General features: G+C 43.7%; 1 protein-coding gene across 1 annotated transcript; it reads right to left on the bottom strand.

Annotated features, from left to right (window-relative positions):
* Nucleotides 1-296: 296 nt before the first annotated feature.
* LOC117445830 (Krueppel-like factor 2) lies at nt 297-3,185 on the bottom strand. The gene is made up of 3 exons (XM_034081712.2): nt 2,760-3,185; nt 1,501-2,440; nt 297-1,409 (listed from the first exon to the last, which is right to left on the bottom strand). Exons 1-3 carry the CDS (start codon nt 2,835-2,837, stop codon nt 1,234-1,236), a joined length of 1,194 nt encoding a protein of 397 aa, XP_033937603.1. The 5' UTR covers nt 2,838-3,185; the 3' UTR covers nt 297-1,233.
* Between the last annotated feature and the right edge of the window lie 20,054 nt (nt 3,186-23,239).

Genomic DNA, 23,239 nt, shown 5'->3' with positions numbered 1-23,239 from the left:
CAATTCCCTCCAGAAGGAGTTTCTCTCCGACACCCCCGTCTGCCTGAAACGCCTCCATTGGACTCCTTTGTTTACTTCTGATGTAATGACATCACGATGTTACACACCGAGGGGGGAAAGAGGCAGTATGAGACAACTAAATAACTTTCTCAACATTAAAGCATGTTGACATGTCGAGGCACAAAATACAAATATGAACCTGAAAATGAGCATAATATGTCCACTTTAAACTGTGAACGTATATATTTATATCAAATCATGTTTTATTTGTTCAAATCACACTCAGGAGTCGGAAATCATGTTCATTTAGTTTAATTTGTACATTAAAATAAACTATTTACACAATGTAAAAAATTCAATTTACAAGGCATTTCAGTTCTGAACAGTTCTTCAAGACACAAACAAACAGGTCTCTTTGCCAGAGACTGCTGTCCTTTGTCAGTGAGGTGGCGTTGAGATGTCATGCACTTCTGTAGGAATCTTAAAGCTAGCAGACAGCAGACACAGGGATGACATAGGAAGTCAGGCCTTTGGGAGGAGGACAACATGGAAGGCAGTTTTAGAAAAAAACATTGTCTCAAGGCATATTCAAGTGCTGTTTACACTTAGTTTACATTTCATTCATTCATTTGAGGCTTTTCCATGATAAAACTGCAATCATCTTTTAGCCAGTGGAGAATATGGCACTCGTGAGAAGTGTAATAAAGGCACTTAAGGTAGAAATCTAAAAAGATTATGCTCTTTAAAGGATTGTCTGCTTCCAGTTGCTTCAGTGGCATGTTCCTGACATGTTGAGTGAAATGTCCCTTTCATTTGTCTGTATAAACATAGAAACAAGTAGTACCAGCTACCTAGTTTAAAGAAAAAAAGAAGCTTTGGTCCGAACAGAATGAACCTGTTTCTGTCATACTCTGGCTGTATTTCCTCTTTGGTTTGAGGTTTTGTAAGTCATTTCTCTCAAAATAACATTAAATAAATCTTTTCACAAAATATAATTTGAGAGCATCTTTATGTTCCTTTGCCCCTAAGAAAAATCACTATAATAGTCCTATAATATACATATAGGTGTTACAGTGTAGTCAATAGTGGCCTCATCGTACTGTATGGCAGTTAATGCTGTCATGGTTTCACTATAGTTGATATATTTGCTCATCATCCTTCTGTAGGATCATCATAGTTCATTTTCTCTGTCTCGATGCGGTGCATAGATGTCCTTGTCTGTGAAATGTTTCCTCACATGTGTCTCTTCATGTGCAGCGCGAGGTGGTCGGACCTGGAGAATGCGCGTTCACACAGGTGACACTGGAAGGGGCGGTGTCCGGTGTGCTTCCGGAAGTGACGCGTGAGCTCATCGGAACGAGCGAACTTCCAGCCGCAACCCTCCCAGCTGCAGTGGTATGGTTTCTCCCCTTTAAACACAAAAAGCAAGAAAACCGTGAGTGACTTCACATTGAGGATAGATAAATAAATGGTCCACCTCATCCAGCATGCCACTCTTACCTGTGTGCGTCCTGAGGTGCGCCTTCAGGTGGGAGCTCTTGGTGTAGGTCTTCCCACAGCCGGCGAAAGTGCAGGTGTGTGACGCGGTCCGTTTCCTCGGCCAGGACCGACGACCCCTCTTCGGCTTGGTGTCCATCATCTCCAACGGGGAGGACGGAGGAGTGAGCAGGACGCGCTGACCGGCCGCCGGCTGCTGCTGCATGCCCAAAGCTGCGTCCTCGCAGAACATGCCGGGGAACTGGGGGTGGTGGTGCGCCACGGGGAAAGGGAGCTGCATCCCCCTGTGAGGGTGAGGGAATCCCCCTGACGCGCAGCGGTGGTGCGGGTGGAAGCTCTGCGGGAAGGTGGAGTTGCACATGTGGGTCTGGTGGCTCTCGGAGCTCATCAGGTCGTCCGGGCTCAGAGGCGGCGTCATGCTGCCCAGCGCGGCCTGCGGAGAGGTGGCTAGCCGCGGCTGCTGCTCGTAGGACATCATGCAGGAAGCGTTCCCCTCGAGTTTGACTTTGGTGCAGCTCTGAGGCACCATACCCATGGCAGGTCCGTACGTGTCCATGGAGTCGGGCTCCACTTTAATGTTCAGATGCTCGGGGAATAAGTCCTGAGTGTTGGGGAAAGGCGCAGAGCTGATCAGGAATCTGCCCTGGATGCTGGGGCTGTCCCCGGGGAGGAAGCTGGTGTCTACATCGGAGCGAAGGAGCTCCGCCATCAGGCTGTTGTATGGAGGAGGAGAGCTGCTCATGTCTGGGGCAGAGGTGTAGGTGTTCTGCTGCTGGGGCATCCCGGTGTGCTGCTGCTGATGATATACTGACAGCCCGGACTCTGCTGTGTTAGCCAGAATAAACTCAATATCCAAGAACTTATCCAGGTCCTCTTCGTCTTTTATGCTGAGGCAGCTGCTGTCCATGTTGAGCGAAACTCCGCTCATGTCACTCTTCCACCTCTGGAGCGAGAATAAGAGAGTATTAGTTTGTTTCAGGATGCACAACTTTGTATCAGTAAATAATAAAACAAGTCACCTTGATAAAATAGCTCAAACAAAGCACAACATGCACACTGAAAGAAGGCGTAATACTACCAAAACACGTCAAAACATAACTTTGCAGTGACTTAAAACATAGCAGCATTCCAAAGTTTAAAAAGTTGAAGTACCAGCAAACACCACGAATGTATTTCTGATGTGATACAATAATGGTGTTAAGTTATGTATTCAAATAATCTCTCTCTTCTGAAAACAAGTGTAAATAAATAATGCAACTTACATCTTCCCAACATTTCTCCTTTTGGTTGGCAAATGTGGAGATTGATGGTAGAATGGTCCCATGCAAGGCCATTTCCATACGTTGTTTGAAAAAAGTAGAAAGTCAATAATCGTTATATATTAATTTTTTGTTGTTGAAAGAAATCAGCAGAGTCCGCTGAGTCTCCAGTAAACGCGTCTTCGTTGCTTCTCCTGCGGTCCGGTGAGCTGCTCTCCACTCATGTGCAGCGGTGCGTCTTGAAGCAGCAGCTTTTCTTATAAATAATGTTCGCAGGACAAATCAGACCAATGCGAGGCGAGGGGAAGGAAGCGCGTCCAGGATGGGGACGCTGCGCACCGGACAGCCCCCTAAATTTAGCCTCGGTATAAAAGTCCGAGTTTCCCTGCGAGTCAGAGACAGAGAGCGGCGAGAGAGTCAGAGGAGGACTGATACGGAATGCTCTCTCTACTCCGCTGCGGGCAGCTACTTAACCTTCTCAGGGAACCCGCCCCTCCGCCAAACTTGCCCAACAACTCGCAGGGCAGAGAGAGAGAGATTCCGCCCCTGATCCAGCACCCAAAGACATTAGTCTCAGGCAATTAACACCTTGTTGAAAAAGAGCAACGAAACCGATACTAAAAGGACGCTCAGGCTCTCCATAAAGTGGAATAGAGATGCTACAGGTGCATGCGTATTACGCACACTTTTACGCGCAGTCTGTACGATAATATCGTGTTCTAAAACATTTGGCTTCATTATCATTTTATCTACCAGGCACCATATGACAACAAACATAATGTTGTTGGATAAAAATGCTGAGGTTTCAATTTGAAACAGCATTTCATATTGTGAAAACAACAAGAGGAGGGGGGGGGGGTATAATCTGCTGCAGTCTTCAGCCATAGGCGCCAGCTTCACCACGGCTATCCTCTTCTCTATCTACTTCCCAAAGTTCCTTGGAGCATCACCCAGATGATAATAAGGCGTCTCGTCTCGCCCCCCCAAGTCCACCATTCATATGTCATGAACACGCCTGGCACTGTGGAACCTGTGAAGAGAGAGTTGCTGTTAGCAGTTACTTATGGGCTCAGAACAGTCTCATAATACACACATGCACACAGCAGGATTCAAACTTGTATTTCATGATCCGCAAAAAGATACAAACTTGTATTTCCGGATCCACACCTGCAAACACAACCCGCTTTCTGTGCACGGATTGCTGTGCATTCGTGTGTGGGTTTTTTGAGACTCCCCTGAAGGTCAGCCGATTCGTATACTTGTAATTTGTTCTATCTATAGCCAATCAGATGTCTCCTCAATTATAAGCCAATCACATGAGCGCGCCCCCACGAGGGTAGATTTCTTGCGTTCATGACGTAGCGCTTCATGTACGCATTTTGCGCAGTCCGGAGCTGACAGCTCCATGGAGCCTGCCTACAGGCGCTAATCTCAGGACACCTCCACTCTCAGTACATTGCCACTTTCCGAACAGGAAATACGCGCAAATACAAGCCTTTATATTATTAAGTTACAGCGCCACTTTCCGAACCACTGATTAATGCTTGTGTACACAAAAACGGCAGGCAAACCCGTTTTAAATGTGTGTTTCCTGTATGGCGAATACAGCTGCTTTATTTATGTCTGTATGAAGTTGTTGTGAGTGTGGAGGGAGCAGCTACAGGTTAGCTTAGCCTAATCGATCAGTGCACTACGAAGCCAGTGCTAGACAGTGACCTGTCAACGGGGGGGAGCCCCGCCGGTCATTATCGGCCGATATTCACTCTTAATAGTTTGATCGGTGCTCTCTATAAAGGCCGATCAGGAGAGCTGGATCTGATCGATATGGACATAAACGCGAGTGAAGTATAACCGGACGCCAGAGAGAGATCAGATCAGCTGCTGAGTCTGACGGAGACACGCAGCTCTGCATGATCACCTGAAGCTCCGCCCTCTGTTTAGCATGACCGGACAGCGCAAAATGCGTATATGAAATGTCATGAACGCAAGAAATCATACCCCGTGTGGGCGCGCTCATGTAATTGGCTTAGAATGAAGGAGACATCTGATTGGCTATAGAGAACAAATTATAAGTACGAATCGGGTGACCATCAGGGGAGTCTCAAAAAAACCCACACACGAATGCACAGCGATCCGTGCACAGAAAGCGGGTTGTGTTTGCAGGTGCAGAGGTTTTAAATGGAAAACAAATATGTGAGGATCAAAAAATGACATATGTAAAACTTTTTTCTGTATTTGGATTTTATTTACATGTATATGAAACGGAACACATTTGTGTGTGCATTGAAAAACACAAGTGTGGATCCTTTTGCGGATCATGAAATACAAGTGTGAATCCTTCTGTGTGCATGTGTGTATTATGAGACTGTTCTGAGCGCATAGTTACTGTGCCCATGACCAATCAGGGGACTGTGGCCAGACATCTCAAAACCACATCAGAGGGTTGCATGAACACATTCTCATCAAACTGCCTACACTGATATTGCATTACGCCTTCTTGTGATTCGATAAACAAATAGTTGAGCAGCTTTGGAAAACAATGCTTTATTACTGGACAGCTGTCACATAACTGTGGTGGAGTAAGAAGTGCAAAGAACAGCATGTATCTCATATCAAGGACTTTCACTCTTTGCTCCTCTTGTTGATACTTTTGTCTTTTGTATGACCCTCTTTGGGTTCATCGTCTGTATAATGGATTATAATGTATTATGTAACAATATTCAAAGGATATGTTATAAGATTGGACCCTATTAATTGATTTATCAGAAGTTTGTAAAATACAATTATGTCCACACATTATGTGATCATTGACCTTTTGGTCCCATGCTGAGTATTACCCGGTGAAGACATAATGCTGTATCATTACGTTTTGTTGGGCATGTTTTTGACGTACCGGTGCCTTTTCAAAAAGAAATTGACATGTTTTGATGGCTGTACGAAACTGAGATGCATTTTTTTTCAGGACTAACTATGAGGCCCTTATTATTTCATAAGCTTGTCCAGTTGGTGATCAAGACCTGACAGTGAGTGCACATCAGATATAATATCAGAGGAGTTGTAACTGACTGAAAAATTGTAAGTACACTTTTATTTGTATTGATATAGCGTCTTTCTAGTCCTTAGACCACAAGGTTCCAAATGAGAGTCTTGCACAAGGACTCTTTGACATGCCAAAGGGAGCAGTTTGGGATTAAACCGCAGACATTGAGACTGATGTACGACCCGCCCTATCTCCTGATCATTATTAAAGTTGACATACATAACAAACAATACAATTATCCACAGGTAATACAAACTTGTACCTCATCTGACCTGCAGATCTCTATCTGTCTCGTCCTTCAAAACAAGTATCTTCAGTGTGTGACTACCGCTCTTAATCCCATAAAACTCATGAACAGAAAGATGTCAAACATTTAATGGGCAATCTGCATTACCAGTTTGGCGGTGTTCCTCGGTGAATGATGGAACATGTACAGACAGCAGGCATAGAGAAAAGACCAGGTGTATCGTGAACATTCTGTACTTTTACATGGTTTTGCCCTCTGGTGAACACTGATTTTAAATGCTGATTAAAGGGTGAATGGCTTCTGATTGTCAGCTATTATGGGATTTGGATGTATTCCAATTAAGTTGTGTAACAACATGAAGTGTGTGACGATGTACAGCAGGTATCAACCTATACACTCTGTCACAGCCATTAGCACGGATTGAGCACAAGTCTGGAAACGCACCTTTCTCCCTATAGGTATGGGCTGTTTAAAGTGTCCCTTCACCCAAATACAACTTAGTCTCTAACGGAACTACCACTGCCTCTAGGAGTCATACTTATAAAAGCTATTTACACTAAGCTCTATGATTGTGTTTACGTGTACATTTACATGCAATTCATACATTCAGCTATTATTCGTCTATTCTCTGTGAGAGAATGAATGAATGCTCGACCACTGTGTGAAATTCTGCATGATTACTGTGGGTTCCTGTGCCAAACATTTAACCCCTAAAAACTGAAAAGAAAGTACATTTAAGAATGTGAGGATATTTGCTTAAACTATTACATATTAAAAGTTTAGTTTTTTTTGTTATTACCTTACATGCCTGCAGCCTGGCACCAGCAACATCTGCATTAGCTGATTGAAGACACATGTACTGCTTTTATCTTACATTCTTAGGTATAGATAGATATATATATACTTTATTTATCCCAAAATTGGGAAGGTATTTTCTTCTAGCAGCAGTGTCAAGCATTACACAAGTTAAAAAGATACAATAAGATACAAATTTAATACAAAAGAATAAACATTAGCGGCAAAAATATACACATTTTACAATAGAAAATAAATGTATTCCTAGAGTATCTAAATAATACACAACATAACAAACATATTGAATACATTGAGTATAATATACAGTCTCACTAGGCTACAGGAATACATATAACTATAATATAGACACATAATGGCATTCGATTGAACATCATTATCATAATTGTGCAAATTGTTCTGGGTTATGGAAGAGGAGACACTTCCCAGTTATGGGCCAACGAGTGCGCAGGACTCCAATATCTTCATTAGAAGTAGCGATTGCCAAATGAACCCAATGAGAGTACGACAAATACTGGAAACATGTTTTTCGGGGTCAGGATGCATTTTGAATTCTCCTCCAGGCTTATCTCTGTACTTGCAGAGATGATGCTGCTATCATTCCTCCTGTGTGGTTCCCTTAACAGCCGTTCGTCTACATGTATTTTGTTAACTCCACCACAGAATTGTGTCTCATGTCCTGATCTTCATGTTATGTTCAATTTCTCTGCACCAAAGATATTGATATTGAAGTGACTGTTATTTTGTATTGATTGTTGTGTTTTTTTTATCTTAATCTGTGCATGTGTAAATGTGTCTGTTGATTGTGTATATAGGATATACATATTTTATACATATCTGTATAGAGTAGCGAAGTCCCTCCCCTTCCGGGGGACCTCCATGGGTCAAATCATGTATTGAAGTCAATGGAGAGAGAAAGATTATCTTTTGATCCCGTTTGAATTGTGCCACGAATTACACACATGATGTTTGTCAATTTAAAAGATAATTTTGCAAGTAAAAAATAAATAAATGTGTCGTAAAACTGTGAAGTAACACATTTTTTTTGTGTGAAGCGCTCAATGAACTACATCTCTGGTCTCGCACACGTCACCAACACCAAGATGGCCGTCACGTTAGCACATTTCACTTCTTTCTTTCAGAATGAAGCGAAAAGTATTACAAGAGGTGAAAATCACTACAAGTCTGGCCATGTTGAGAACTGTACACACACACAAGGGGAGTTAGTCGGTTCCAGCATGCGGGACCGGCTTTACAAGGTTTCCGTGAGTAACACGAGTGTAATGTGTCTTTCTTTACTTTCCAGCAGTTGTTACAGCTTTGGCAGGACACGGTGAGATTCCTGGTGTGTATACCTCTCAGTTTTCAGAACACAAACTGCCACAGAATTCTTTGCCACAGCCAGCGCTCCGCTCTCACTTTGATAATGCAGCATGCTTCTAGTTGTTCACCAGATGAAGCGCAGCATCTCTCCAGCTCTGGCACTCTGCTCTCCGCTCAAAGTTTGTCTTCTTCCTCTATTTCCTCCGCCGTCTCCAAACATTCATCCATTGCATCTCCATCTTGTCTTCTCCTTCTCCAAACACACTGATTCATGGCTCAGTAATCACCCATGTGTGCTGGGAGTCACCTGCGTCCGTGCCGATGGCGCTGCAGCTATAATTGAAAGCACATTGGGCGGCACTGTTTACACCGTCACCCCCAGTTACTTCTCACACTACGTTAAGGCGATCTGATCCTTTAATTGAGACGTGAACAGCAGACAGTGGACCTGCTCTGTTTGTGTCTTGTTCTCTCCACGCCAGCGAAGAAAGCTGTACCCCACATGCTGAAAGTATTATGGACATGCATGCATACATCTGTGTTTGAGCGAGTGATTCTGTGTGCTTTGGCCTGTTGTCACATTATGATGCCGTACATTTCCATGTGGAAGTGAGTCCTGGCTGGGCGAGCCTCAAGCTTCCTACATGTGCTCATCTGGCTCTGTGTCACCGAGGCTGAGATTCATATCACGGCACAACAAGGCTGACAACACGTGACCTTAAGAGCATGCCAGACAAACTCTCTGGGTGTTTCTCATTGTCAAGGACACTTCCTTGGTAGGACATGTCTTCCGAGTCAGGTCTTGACTCCTGAATAGACTGAAGTAGGTCCATAAATTGAGGTTTGTCATTTTTTTAAGGGAAATCCTTGTTAAGGATTGCCTCAAATACTGTGCGCTGCAATGTACTGAATATATTCTTTAGATTCAACACATTACCATTCCTGAAGTGTAAGTATTACCCAGGTTTAAAGTAATGTTTTTGTTTTAATTTCACTGAAATTCTCTCATACCTATACATAAATGGGCAATGTATGCTAAGGGAACACAATAAAAGGGAAAAATAAAAGTCAACACAATATGGTATTTGGTTATTTAAGCCCTATACCATTTGCTTATTAAAGGATTCTTATCTGTTTATCGGTTTATTTTGAGTAGTTCCAATGTTAAGTAGATGTTTAACATGTCCAGATGTGTTACTTTAGACTCAGTAAGTTACAAAAAAAAAAAAAGTATACCTCCCTTCTCTAAAATCTTAGCCTATCATCATGTCAGATTTACAGAGTGGACTGTATTGTCTCTGCTAAATGATTTGGGATTAAAATACTTTGATATGTCAACAGGTGCAGGATTGGCTCCTTTAGGTGTGATGGTGCAGGGTCAGGTTCTCTGGGAGCGTTCTTCCACAACAAATACAAACCTCATGGCTTGTGTCACGTAAGATAATCACAAGAGCAAACAGTATAAGGCTCTTGTGTTTTGGATTTAATGTCAAACAAAAATGAGACTGCAAATGTTCTTCTATGAAATACAATGGCAGTCTTAGACCAAGGGTTCAAAACATGCTGAAAGCAGTCACACTCTGTTACAACATCTGAGTGTCTCTACGCCTGTCTAAAACACCTCAAAAACACAGGCCTTCATACTGAACACTGTTCAGCGCTGTATCTAACATCAGCGTGCAATCAACTCAGCCTGGCTTACAGTGAGAGAGTATCAGCTGTCCGGCTTCATCGGAGTAATGCCTCTCTGCTGGAGCCTTGATTACTTATTGGAAACAGACGGGACTTTCTCCCTCTGTCAAAATGATTGCAGCCTGTTCTGGGATAAAGTGTCTCTTCTCAGCTCACATGGTTTATTTCTTTGTTAAAGTTCTTAGAAAAACCTTCTATGACTTCTCAATTTTCCTGTGCACGGCATAAAAGCTGTGATGTTCTCTGTGTGAAAGAAAGAGAAAGAGGAGGCCGCTTTCTGGCCGCTGCAGATCTGTGTTGGAACAGAGAGTGAGAGTTTGAGACGGAGAGTGGGCTCCTGCCTCAGCTTATATAGGCGGGTTATTTATAAACCCACACCCCCTTCCTTATTCTTATTACTGTACTTCCTCTCCCGTTCGCTCAGGAAGCCCACTTGGCTGAGCATCCTGCCGGCACGCCGTGCCGACTTGGAGCGGACCGAGGGAGTGATAGTGGAGAGAGAGTTTCAGACTCTGGGGGCGAGAGATGGAGAAACAGAGTGAAAGAGAGAGAGAGGGAGAGAAAGGGGGGAGGGGGAAGCTGGCATTTGTTCAGAATCTGACATGTAAAGGCCTGGGCCTCTTCCAGCCCTTGTTAAAGTTTCCCTGTGGAATACCTCAGAGAGAGAGAGAGACTTCCCCAAACCCCTTCACTGCCATTCTGTACACGTCCACCAGGTGCTCACACTTTTCCAGCTGCCCCAGTCGCTAGGCTACATTATGACTATCTCCCCTTCCTCACCTGTTTCCACTTCCCCCATATGCCCCCTGGTCCTAGTCACTTGTTACCTGTCACCCTGTTGCCTGTAACCCTGTTTCCTGTAACCCTGTTTCCTGTTTCCTGTAACCCTGTTGCCTGTAACCCTGTTGCCTGTTGCCTGTAACCCTGTTGCCTGTTTCCTGTAACCCTGTTTCCTGTAACCCTGTTTCCTGTAACCCTGTTTCCTGTAACCCTGTTTCCTGTAACCCTGTTTCCTGTAACCCTGTTTCCTGTAACCCTGTTTCCTGTAACCCTGTTTCCTGTAACCCTGTTTCCTGTTGCCTGTAACCCTGTTGCCTGTTTCCTGTAACCCTGTTTCCTGTAACCCTGTTTCCTGTTTCCTGTAACCCTGTTTCCTGTTTCCTGTAACCCTGTTTCCTGTAACCCTGTTTCCTGTAACCCTGTTTCCTGTTTCCTGTAACCCTGTTTCCTGTTTCCCTGTAACCCTGTAACCCTGTTTCCTGTAACCCTGTTTCCTGTAACCCTGTTTCCTGTAACCCTGTTTCCTGTAACCCTGTTTCCTGTTTCCTGTTTCCTGTTTCCTGTTTCCTGTTTCCTGTTTCCTGTTTCCTGTTACCCTGTTTCCTGTTACCCTGTAACCCTGTTACCTGTAACCCTGTTTCCTGTAACCCTGTTTCCTGTTTCCTGTAACCCTGTTTCCTGTAACCCTGTTTCCTGTAACCCTGTTTCCTGTTTCCTGTAACCCTGTTTCCTGTAACCCTGTTTCCTGTAACCCTGTTTCCTGTAACCCTGTTTCCTGTAACCCTGTTGCCTGTTTCCTGTAACCCTGTTTCCTGTTTCCTGTAACCCTGTTTCCTGTAACCCTGTTTCCTGTAACCCTGTTTCCTGTTTCCTGTTACCCTGTTTCCTGTTACCCTGTAACCCTGTTACCTGTAACCCTGTTTCCTGTAACCCTGTTTCCTGTTTCCTGTAACCCTGTTTCCTGTTTCCTGTAACCCTGTTTCCTGTAACCCTGTTTCCTGTTTCCTGTAACCCTGTTTCCTGTAACCCTGTTTCCTGTTTCCTGTAACCCTGTTTCCTGTAACCCTGTTTCCTGTTTCCTGTAACCCTGTTTCCTGTTTCCTGTAACCCTGTTTCCTGTTTCCTGTAACCCTGTTTCCTGTTACCCTGTAACCCTTTTACCTGTAACCCTGTTTCCTGTAACCCTGTTTTCCTGTTTCCTGTAACCCTGTTTCCTGTAACCCTGTTTCCTGTTTCCTGTAACCCTGTTTCCTGTAACCCTGTTTCCTGTAACCCTGTTTCCTGTAACCATGGTAAACCCTGTTTCCTGTAACCTGTTTCCTGTAACCCTGTTTCCTGTAACCCTGTTTCCTGTAACCCTGTTTCCTGTTTCCTGTAACCCTGTTTCCTGTAACCCTGTTTCCTGTAACCCTGTTTCCTGTTTCCTGTTACCCTGTTTCCTGTTACCCTGTTTCCTGTTACCCTGTAACCCTGTTTCCTGTAACCCTGTTTCCTGTAACCCTGTTTCCTGTTTCCTGTTACCCTGTTTCCTGTTTACCCTGTACCCTGTTACCTGTAACCCTGTTTCCTGTAACCCTGTTTCCTGTTTCCTGTAACCCTGTTTCCTGTAACCCTGTTTCCTGTTTCCTGTAACCCTGTTTCCTGTTTCCTGTAACCCTGTTTCCTGTAACCCTGTTTCCTGTAACCATGTAACCCTGTTTCCTGTAACCCTGTTTCCTGTAACCCTGTTTCCTGTTTCCTGTAACCCTGTTTCCTGTTACCCTGTAACCCTGTTACCTGTAACCCTGTTTCCTGTAACCCTGTTTCCTGTTTCCTGTAACCCTGTTTCCTGTAACCCTGTTTCCTGTTTCCTGTAACCCTGTTTCCTGTAACCCTGTTTCCTGTTTCCTGTAACCCTGTTTCCTGTAACCCTGTTTCCTGTAACCATGTAACCCTGTTTCCTGTAACCCTGTTTCCTGTAACCCTGTTTCCTGTTTCCTGTAACCCTGTAACCCTGTTTCCTGTAACCCTGTTTCCTGTAACCCTGTTACCTGTAACCCTGTTTCCTGTAACCCTGTTTCATGTAACCCTGTTTCCTGTTTCCTGTAACCCTGTTTCCTGTAACCCTGTTTCCTGTTTCCTGTAACCCCTGTTACCTGTAACCCTGTTTCCTGTAACCCTGTTTCCTGTAACCCTGTTTCCTGTTTCCTGTAACCCTGTTTCCTGTAACCCTGTTTCCTGTAACCCTGTTTCCTGTAACCCTGTTACCTGTAACCCTGTTTCCTGTAACCCTGTTTCCTGTAACCCTGTTTCCTGTTTCCTGTAACCCTGTTTCCTGTAACCCTGTTTCCTGTAACCCTGTTTCCTGTTTCCTGTAACCCCTGTTTCCTGTAACCCTGTTTCCTGTTTCCTGTAACCCTGTTTCCTGTAACCCTGTTTCCTGTAACCCCTGTTTCCTGTAACCCTGTTTCCTGTTTCCTGTAACCCTGTTTCCTGTAACCCTGTAACCCTGTTTCCTGTAACCCTGTTTCCTGTAACCCTGTTTCCTGTAACCCTGTTTCCTGTAACCCTGTTTCCTGTAACCCTGTTTCCTGTTTCCTGTAACCCTGTTTCCTGTAACCCTGTTACCTGTAACCCTGTTTCCTGTAACCCTGTTTCCTGTAACCCTGTTTCCTGTTTCATGTAACCCTGTTTCATGTAACCCTGTTTCCTGTAACCCTGTTGCCTGTTTCCTGTAACCCTGTTTCCTGTAACCCTGTTTCCTGTAACCCTGTTTCCTGTAACCCTGTTTCCTGTAACCCTGTTTCCTGTTGCCTGTAACCCTGTTGCCTGTTTCCTGTAACCCTGTTTCCTGTAACCCTGTTTCCTGTAACCCTGTTACCTGTAACCCTGTTTCCTGTTTCCTGTAACCCTGTTTCCTGTAACCCTGTTTCCTGTAACCCTGTAACCCTGTTTCCTGTAACCCTGTTTCCTGTAACCCTGTTTCCTGTAACCCTGTTTCCTGTAACCCTGTTTCCTGTAACCCTGTTGCCTGTAACCCTGTTGCCTGTAACCCTGTTGCCTGTAACCCTGTTGCCTGTTTCCTGTTTCCTGTAACCCTGTTTCCTGTAACCCTGTTTCCTGTAACCCTGTTTCCTGTAACCCTGTTTCCTGTAACCCTGTTTCCTGTAACCCTGTTTCCTGTAACCCTGTTACCCTGTTTCCTGTTACCCTGTTTCCTGTTACCCTGTAACCCTGTTACCTGTAACCCTGTTTCCTGTAACCCTGTTTCCTGTTTCCTGTAACCCTGTTTCCTGTAACCCTGTTTCCTGTTTCCTGTAACCCTGTTTCCTGTTTCCTGTAACCCTGTTTCCTGTAACCCTGTTTCCTGTAACCATGTAACCCTGTTTCCTGTAACCCTGTTTCCTGTAACCCTGTAACCCTGTAACCCTGTTACCTGTAACCCTGTTTCCTGTAACCCTGTTTCCTGTTTCCTGTAACCCTGTTTCCTGTAACCCTGTTTCCTGTAACCCTGTTTCCTGTAACCCTGTTTCCTGTAACCCTGTTTCCTGTTTCCTGTAACCCTGTTTCCTGTAACCCTGTAACCCTGTTACCTGTAACCCTGTTTCCTGTAACCCTGTTTCCTGTAACCCTGTTTCCTGTTTCCTGTAACCCTGTTTCCTGTAACCCTGTTACCTGTAACCCTGTTTCCTGTAACCCTGTTTCCTGTAACCCTGTTTCCTGTTTCCTGTAACCCTGTTTCCTGTAACCCTGTTTCCTGTAACCCTGTTGCCTGTTTCCTGTAACCCTGTTTCCTGTAACCCTGTTTCCTGTAACCCTGTTTCCTGTAACCCTGTTTCCTGTAACCCTGTTTCCTGTTGCCTGTAACCCTGTAACCCTGTTGCCTGTTTCCTGTAACCCTGTTGCCTGTAACCCTGTTGCCTGTTTCCTGTAACCCTGTTTCCTGTAACCCTGTTTCCTGTAACCCTGTTACCTGTAACCCTGTTTCCTGTTTCCTGTAACCCTGTTTCCTGTAACCCTGTTTCCTGTAACCCTGTTTCCTGTAACCCTGTTTCCTGTAACCCTGTTGCCTGTAACCCTGTTGCCTGTAACCCTGTTGCCTGTAACCCTGTTGCCTGTTTCCTGTTTCCTGTAACCCTGTTTCCTGTAACCCTGTTTCCTGTTTCCTGTTACCCTGTTTCCTGTTACCCTGTTTCCTGTTACCCTGTAACCCTGTTACCTGTAACCCTGTTTCCTGTAACCCTGTTTCCTGTTTCCTGTAACCCTGTTTCCTGTTTCCTGTAACCCTGTTTCCTGTAACCCTGTTTCCTGTTTCCTGTAACCCTGTTTCCTGTTTCCTGTAACCCTGTTTCCTGTAACCCTGTTTCCTGTAACCATGTAACCCTGTTTCCTGTAACCCTGTTTCCTGTAACCCTGTTTCCTGTTTCCTGTAACCCTGTTTCCTGTTTCCTGTAACCCTGTTTCCTGTTACCCTGTAACCCTGTTACCTGTAACCCTGTTTCCTGTAACCCTGTTTCCTGTTTCCTGTAACCCTGTTTCCTGTAACCCTGTAACCCTGTTTCCTGTAACCCTGTTTCCTGTTTCCTGTAACCCTGTTTCCTGTAACCCTGTTTCCTGTAACCATGTAACCCTGTTTCCTGTAACCCTGTTTCCTGTAACCCTGTTTCCTGTTTCCTGTAACCCTGTTTCCTGTAACCCTGTTACCTGTTTCCTGTAACCCTGTTTCCTGTAACCCTGTTTCCTGTTTCCTGTAACCCTGTTTCCTGTTTCCTGTTACCCTGTTTCCTGTTACCCTGTAACCCTGTTTCCTGTAACCCTGTTTCCTGTAACCCTGTTTCCTGTAACCCTGTTTCCTGTTTCCTGTTACCCTGTTTCCTGTTACCCTGTAACCCTGTTACCTGTAACCCTGTTTCCTGTAACCCTGTTTCCTGTTTCCTGTAACCCTGTTTCCTGTTTCCTGTAACCCTGTTTCCTGTAACCCTGTTTCCTGTTTCCTGTAACCCTGTTTCCTGTAACCCTGTTTCCTGTTTCCTGTAACCCTGTTTCCTGTAACCCTGTTTCCTGTAACCCTGTTTCCTGTAACCATGTAACCCTGTTTCCTGTAACCCTGTTTCCTGTAACCCTGTTTCCTGTTTCCTGTAACCCTGTTTCCTGTTTCCTGTAACCCTGTTTCCTGTTACCCTGTAACCCTGTTACCTGTAACCCTGTTTCCTGTAACCCTGTTTCCTGTTTCCTGTAACCCTGTTTCCTGTAACCCTGTTTCCTGTTTCCTGTAACCCTGTTTCCTGTAACCCTGTTTCCTGTTTCCTGTAACCCTGTTTCCTGTAACCCTGTTTCCTGTAACCATGTAACCCTGTTTCCTGTAACCCTGTTTCCTGTAACCCTGTTTCCTGTTTCCTGTAACCCTGTAACCCTGTTTCCTGTAACCCTGTTTCCTGTAACCCTGTTACCTGTAACCCTGTTTCCTGTAACCCTGTTTCCTGTAACCCTGTTTCCTGTTTCCTGTAACCCTGTTTCCTGTAACCCTGTTTCCTGTTTCCTGTAACCCTGTTTCCTGTAACCCTGTTTCCTGTTTCCTGTAACCCTGTTTCCTGTAACCCTGTTTCCTGTAACCCTGTTTCCTGTAACCCTGTTTCCTGTTTCCTGTAACCCTGTTTCCTGTAACCCTGTTACCTGTAACCCTGTTTCCTGTAACCCTGTTTCCTGTAACCCTGTTTCCTGTTTCCTGTAACCCTGTTTCCTGTAACCCTGTTACCTGTAACCCTGTTTCCTGTAACCCTGTTCCTGTAACCCTGTTTCCTGTTTCCTGTAACCCTGTTTCCTGTAACCCTGTTTCCTGTAACCCTGTTTCCTGTAACCCTGTTTCCTGTAACCCTGTTGCCTGTTTCCTGTAACCCTGTTTCCTGTAACCCTGTTTCCTGTTTCCTGTAACCCTGTTTCCTGTAACCCTGTTTCCTGTAACCCTGTTTCCTGTTTCCTGTAACCCTGTTGCCTTTAACCCCGTTTCCTTTAACCCTGTTACCTTTAACCCAGAGTTCCCCTTAGCCGGTAATTACCGGACTACGACCGGTAAAATATGCTGAAGACCGGCAAATCTAAATCTCTCCGGTCAAAGTGTCCGTTCAAAATAATTTCCATTTAGCTCAATACCGCATCAGTTGCGCAACTTGCGCCACTTATGTGACAGACAAAAGAGTATGTGACAGACAAGAAGAGTCAACTCTAATGTCTAACACTTAATGTGGAGAAAGAGATGTCCTGGATGGGTTGATTGTGCGTTGATCTGTTGGTAATGCCTCGGGGTTCCGGTGGGCATGTAAACAAATGCATAATGCTGCGCTATACTTTGTGGCCTCATCCAGTTGCATAGCGACACTTATTGTGTAGTTGTCTTTTAATAAGCAGGTAGTCTATCATTAGCTAGAACTAGCTGGATCTGATCGATATGGACATAAACGCGAGTGAAGTCTAATCTGACGGGAGAGAGAGATCAGCTGCTGCTGACGAGTCGACACGCAGCTCTGCATGATCACATGCAGCGGTGAGTGGACAAAACACACACCAGGTTAGAATATCACACGTAGCTATTTTAATTACCTCTCAAACTACCGTAACTAGTTATAGATATGTTTAGTTTTACTGTCGAGTCACTCATTACTGATCCGCGAGCTGCATGATACTGGCGGGCTGTCAGGAGAGGGAGAGCGCGCTCCGTTTATTATTCCCGTGTTATTGTAAATTACTGAACACTTTTGAATAGTTAATCTACTGTAATTAGTTTATTTACTATCGAATCATATCAATTTGTTTTAAAGCACAATAAATAACAAAGAAGACCTTTGACCGGCACTTTTCTCATTTTGTCCGGAAGATTTCAATTTTAATGGACATGTTGACCAGCGAAAATATATTCTAACCGGAACTCTGCTGTAACCCTGTAGCCTGTAACCTGTAACCTGTAACCTGTAGCCTGTAACCTGTAGCCTGTAGCCTGTAGCCTGTAACCAACCTGATCTCACCAGAATGCGTGACTCCACCACGACTCCTTAACACCACAATGCGTGGTGGAGTGACGAACTTTGTTACATTTGCGTGTCGGCACCACGCAAACAACCCCAATGTAAAGTGAATGAGGCTCCTTTGTCGTGGTGCACACACGCATTTCTACAACGTGCATTGTGTGTAATGCAACTGTTAATTTTATTAAATTAGTTTGTTTTTAAGGAAGGCCAGAGCTTCAGCTGTGTCAAATAGATTGTTCCCTTTAGTTAACGTTATTTAAAAGATAATGATCATGTCTTGTATTACGAGCGTCCATTCCCATTGGATAACGGAGAATTTTACACCCGGAAGTAAGTAGCCTATTCTCCTTACTGTCGATTGATTTTACAGTGATATCTGCACTACTCATCGACTAAAAAACACCAAATTGTCCTTGTTAATTACACAACATTGATTGGTTTGAATTGTGTGCAATGCTTTTGTATTTTCCCCCTTCGATTCGGAGAAACAAATATTTTTTCGGAGTTTTTGGACGGAGTTTTTGGACGGCAGAAGACACTACACTACCCAGAATCCTCAGCTATCGTTTGGGACTACACCATGAACCCCGTGATCAGTCCTCAAGTTCTTTGATTGGTTGACCTCCAACTGCATTCCATATGAAAAAAAACGTTTCGTAAAAGAGAAAATCATACTTTATTCAGCAGTGCTTGCTTTACTCTTTGATAGTCATCACATGAATGCATTGTAATAAATGGTTTGGCTGCATTAAATATTACACATCTGTCTTAGTTCTTTATTTATCTACAGAGATCGGGCATCAGAATACACAAGAAACTATTCTTTTACCGTTCTGTTTTAATTTCACAATAAAGTTAGTAGTAATATTTTGTTTTGATATTATTGTTTTTTATTAACTACTAGACGACTGGGTCATGTTAAGACCATCTTTTTTTGGTTGCTATGGGTTTTTTCCATCGCTTTTGTGTTACAAATATCAAAACAATAACAAAATAATATTCGTCGTAAACTAAACCAGAAACAGCAGTATATTTTATTTTGTTAACACTGTAAATTTGACAGCCTTTTAACCCAAACCACCTACTGGTTAAAGCACGTTATTGCACGTTTAGAGTAATTGCAATGCAGGAAGATTGTGTTGCTTTTTAATGACTGTTTAAAATGCCTTTTTCTTAATGTCTTTCATTTTTGTAACGCACTTTTGAATGCGTTATATTTTATGAAAACATTCAAATATTAAGAGTACATAGTGGGAAAAGTAGAAGGTCAATTATATAAATATAGAATAGAAAATATCAAGAAGATACTCAAATGATATCTAGAGTAAAACAGTTTAGTGCCTGATAGGAGGATGTGCTAACTAATAAGGCTTTATTTAAAGAAATGTGCAGAATACGACTGTGTAATGGTGGAAGTATACACACATTGATAGATGTCTTGTAATGCACTGTTGATGAACCTGTGACCCAAGTTGTTCATTCATTGCATAACTACATTGTTGTGTATATGATATGTCAATAAACCTTAGAAAATCTTGAAATCTTGAAAGGGATGTGCAAAATAGCAATTATATACAGTCTTTAATGAACTATTAGAGAATAACGAGTAATGAATATGCTTTAAACGGATCTGCAGATAAATATTTAGTCTTCTCAAGCAACCAACTATCAAATATCTCGCCTGATTGTTGGCACTTGACAATCACCTTCACTGAATTTCATTCAGGTGTAACTAAAGTCTGATTTAAGGGTTGTTTATATTTCACATCATTAATCCAAATCTGTAAAGTAACTAAAATAAATGTAGTGGATTAAAAATACCAGGTTAACCTTAAAGAAAGCCCTCAGGATTATAAAAAACCACCATCACCCCAGCCACAAACGGTTCTGTCTGCTGCAGTCTGGCAGGCGGTACCACAGCATTCGGACTAAAACCACCAGACACAGAGACAGCTTCATCCCACAGGCCAGAAGACTATTAAACACCTGAATTTAGAAATAACATTCATCTGGCTGCTACTTAGAAATTATTTATCTAATATATCATATTCCAATCACTTGTATATAGACTCTTATTGCACTATTTCACTATTTTTTCTGTGCATCTGTTTTATTGCGTAGCACTGTTGGAGGAGCCTGTGACCTAAGGGGGGGAGGGGGGTAGGACACGTTCGATTCCTGTTTTGAATAGTGTGCCGTCGATGGGTTTCATTCCATTTCAAAGTCCTTTTGGACGCTCTGTGTAAACGTCGCGCATCCAATCACAGAGGTTGAGGACTGATCACGGGGTTTGTCAAGCTAAGCACATGGTGTAGTCCCAAACGATAGCTGAGGATTCTGGGTAGTGTAGTGTCTTCTGCCGTCCAAAAACTCCGAAAATATATTTGTTTCTCCGAATCGAAGGGGGAAAATACAAAAGCATTGTACACAATTCAAACCAATCAATGTTGTGTAATTAACAAGGACAATTTGGTGTTTTTTAGTCGATGAGTAGTGCAGATATCACTGTAAAACCAATCGACAGTAAGGAGAATAGGCTACTTACTTCCGGGTGTAAAATTCTCCGTTATCCAATGGGAATGGACGCTCGTAATACAATACAGGGGACATGATCATTATCTTTTAAATAACGTTAACTGAAGGGAACAATCTATTTGACACAGCTGAAGCTCTGGCCTTCCTTAAAAACAAACTAATTTAATAAAATTAACAGTTGCATTACACACAATGCACGTTGTAGAAATGCGTGTGTGCACCACGACAATGGAGCCTCATTCACTTTACATTGGGGTTGTTTGCGTGGTGCCGACACGCAAATGTAACAAAGTTCGTCACTCCACCACGCATTGTGGTGTTAAGGAGTCGTGGTGGAGTCACGCATTCTGGTGAGATCAGGTTGCCTGTAGCCTGTAACCTGTAGCCTGTAGCCTGTAACCTGTAACCTGTAGCCTGTAACCTGTAGCCTGTAACCTGTAACCTGTAGCCTGTAACCTGTAACCTGTAGCCTGTAACCTGTAGCCTGTAGCCTGTAGCCTGTAGCCTGTAACCTGTAACCTGTAGCCTGTAGCCTGTAACCTGTAACCTGTAGCCTGTAGCCTGTAGCCTGTAGCCTGTAACCTGTAGCCTGTAACCTGTAGCCTGTAGCCTGTAACCTGTAGCCTGTAACCTGTAACCTGTAGCCTGTAACCTGTAGCCTGTAGCCTGTAACCTGTAACCTGTAGCCTGTAGCCTGTAGCCTGTAGCCTGTAGCCTGTAGCCTGTAGCCTGTAACCTGTAGCCTGTAGCCTGTAGCCTGTAACCTGTAGCCTGTAACCTGTAGCCTGTAGCCTGTAGCCTGTAACCTGTAGCCTGTAACCTGTAGCCTGTAGCCTGTAGCCTGTAACCTGTAGCCTGTAGCCTGTAACCTGTAACCTGTAACCTGTAGCCTGTAGCCTGTAGCCTGTAGCCTGTAACCTGTAACCTGTAGCCTGTAGCCTGTAGCCTGTAGCCTGTAACCTGTAGCCTGTAGCCTGTAGCCTGTAACCTGTAGCCTGTAGCCTGTAACCTGTAGCCTGTAACCTGTAGCCTGTAGCCTGTAGCCTGTAGCCTGTAGCCTGTAGCCTGTAGCCTGTAGCCTGTAGCCTGTAACCTGTAACCTGTAGCCTGTAGCCTGTAGCCTGTAGCCTGTAGCCTGTAACCTGTAGCCTGTAGCCTGTAACCTGTAGCCTGTAACCTGTAACCTGTAGCCTGTAGCCTGTAACCTGTAACCTGTAACCTGTAACCTGTAGCCTGTAGCCTGTAGCCTGTAGCCTGTAGCCTGTAGCCTGTAACCTGTAGCCTGTAACCTGTAGCCTGTAGCCTGTAGCCTGTAACCTGTAGCCTGTAGCCTGTAACCTGTAACCTGTAACCTGTAGCCTGTAACCTGTAACCTGTAACCTGTAGCCTGTAACCTGTAACCTGTAGCCTGTAGCCTGTAGCCTGTAGCCTGTAACCTGTAACCTGTAGCCTGTAACCTGTAACCTGTAACCTGTAGCCTGTAGCCTGTAGCCTGTAGCCTGTAGCCTGTAACCTGTAGCCTGTAGCCTGTAGCCTGTAGCCTGTAACCTGTAACCTGTAGCCTGTAGCCTGTAGCCTGTAGCCTGTAGCCTGTAGCCTGTAACCTGTAGCCTGTAGCCTGTAGCCTGTAGCCTGTAGCCTGTAGCCTGTAACCTGTAACCTGTAGCCTGTAGCCTGTAGCCTGTAGCCTGTAGCCTGTAGCCTGTAGCCTGTAACCTGTAGCCTTCCTGTCCTGTAAATAGCTTTGAATAAATGCGTCAGCTAAATGCAATGTAATGTAATATAATGTATTATTTATCTGTAATGTGTATTTGTAAAGCGCTATAATAAATATAAGGATTATGTTGTTATCAGGATTGACACATTTTACATATTCAACCAGGTCATTAGGGAGGATTATAACACATTAAGTGAGCAGAATGTCAAGTGATGTGTGAGTGTGAGCTGAATAGGGAATGGAGGGGAAAACAGGAATCCGAGTTTGGAAAGAGGGGGAGAATTCCACGCATAGCTGTGGGCCTGTTTGGCTGGAGCTGCACCTCTGTTACAGTGGAGGCTGACATGGAATCTGGAAAACACAGCACAGTTCAACATAGAGAAACACAGAGGCATCGCATTGGAGAGCGTCTTAACTGACTGCTGACAACTTATCTGACACTTCCACCAGTTATGACTATTGTAACCATTGCTTAAGGAAGTTGCCAACAATAATACTAGCCTACTATAATGTTCTGATGAAAATGTTCCTTGGGTAGAGAATTATATGTGAGTGCTGAAAGTTAATACAGACAGAAAGCCAAGGAGAGTAGCTTTCTGGAACATCTTACTTCCAGGCTGGGAAGCTCTCCCAACTAGCCCCATTAATCAAAAATGCCTAGTTAGAGATTTGGGGTTATAGAGTTAAGGAAGATGGTTTACTGAGGTAAAGTGATCTTACAAAGAACGCATTTGTACACATTTTTTTTAAAGGTTCCATTGATTCATCCAAACCAAAAAGGAAATGACTGTCCCTCCTGTTAGTCATCCACTGAAACAAAACGAATAGATAACAACACCAACTATTCAACCCAGTCTCACGGCATTTCGTGTTATAGTCACGACATTTAATCTATTGATGCGTGTTCACCAACACGATATTCCCCTTTTTTTTCGTGTCACACAGACCGATTTTAAAAGCGATGTATTTCTATTGGTAGTGTGTTTCGTGCCTGTAACACGTATTTTTGTCCGGTCGGGTCTTGGAAGACCGGAAGCTGTGGGGTTCATAAAAACATCTTCTTACTCAATATCAAGCCACGATTATTGTTTTTTATTTTAAATCCTATAATGTCTGACTTTTTTTGTCGTCTGTGAGGAAAAGAAATGGGGCTCAGAGCCTCAGAATACTGAAATCTGTATTTTTTAAAACCTTTTTTTTCCTTCTAATTTGTTATTCTTTTCTAAATAACACACTTTTATTTACTCACCAATAACACACAATTATCCTTGTTTTTATTTATTTGTTTAATTCCATAATCTCGGGCTTTTTTGGCGTCCATCATGAACTGAATTT

This window comes from Pseudochaenichthys georgianus, chromosome 4, assembly GCF_902827115.2.
Source record: "Pseudochaenichthys georgianus chromosome 4, fPseGeo1.2, whole genome shotgun sequence".
Taxonomy (NCBI): domain Eukaryota; kingdom Metazoa; phylum Chordata; class Actinopteri; order Perciformes; family Channichthyidae; genus Pseudochaenichthys; species Pseudochaenichthys georgianus.
Note: the sequence above shows the minus strand (reverse complement) of the source record. Positions and strands in the feature narration are given on the sequence as shown.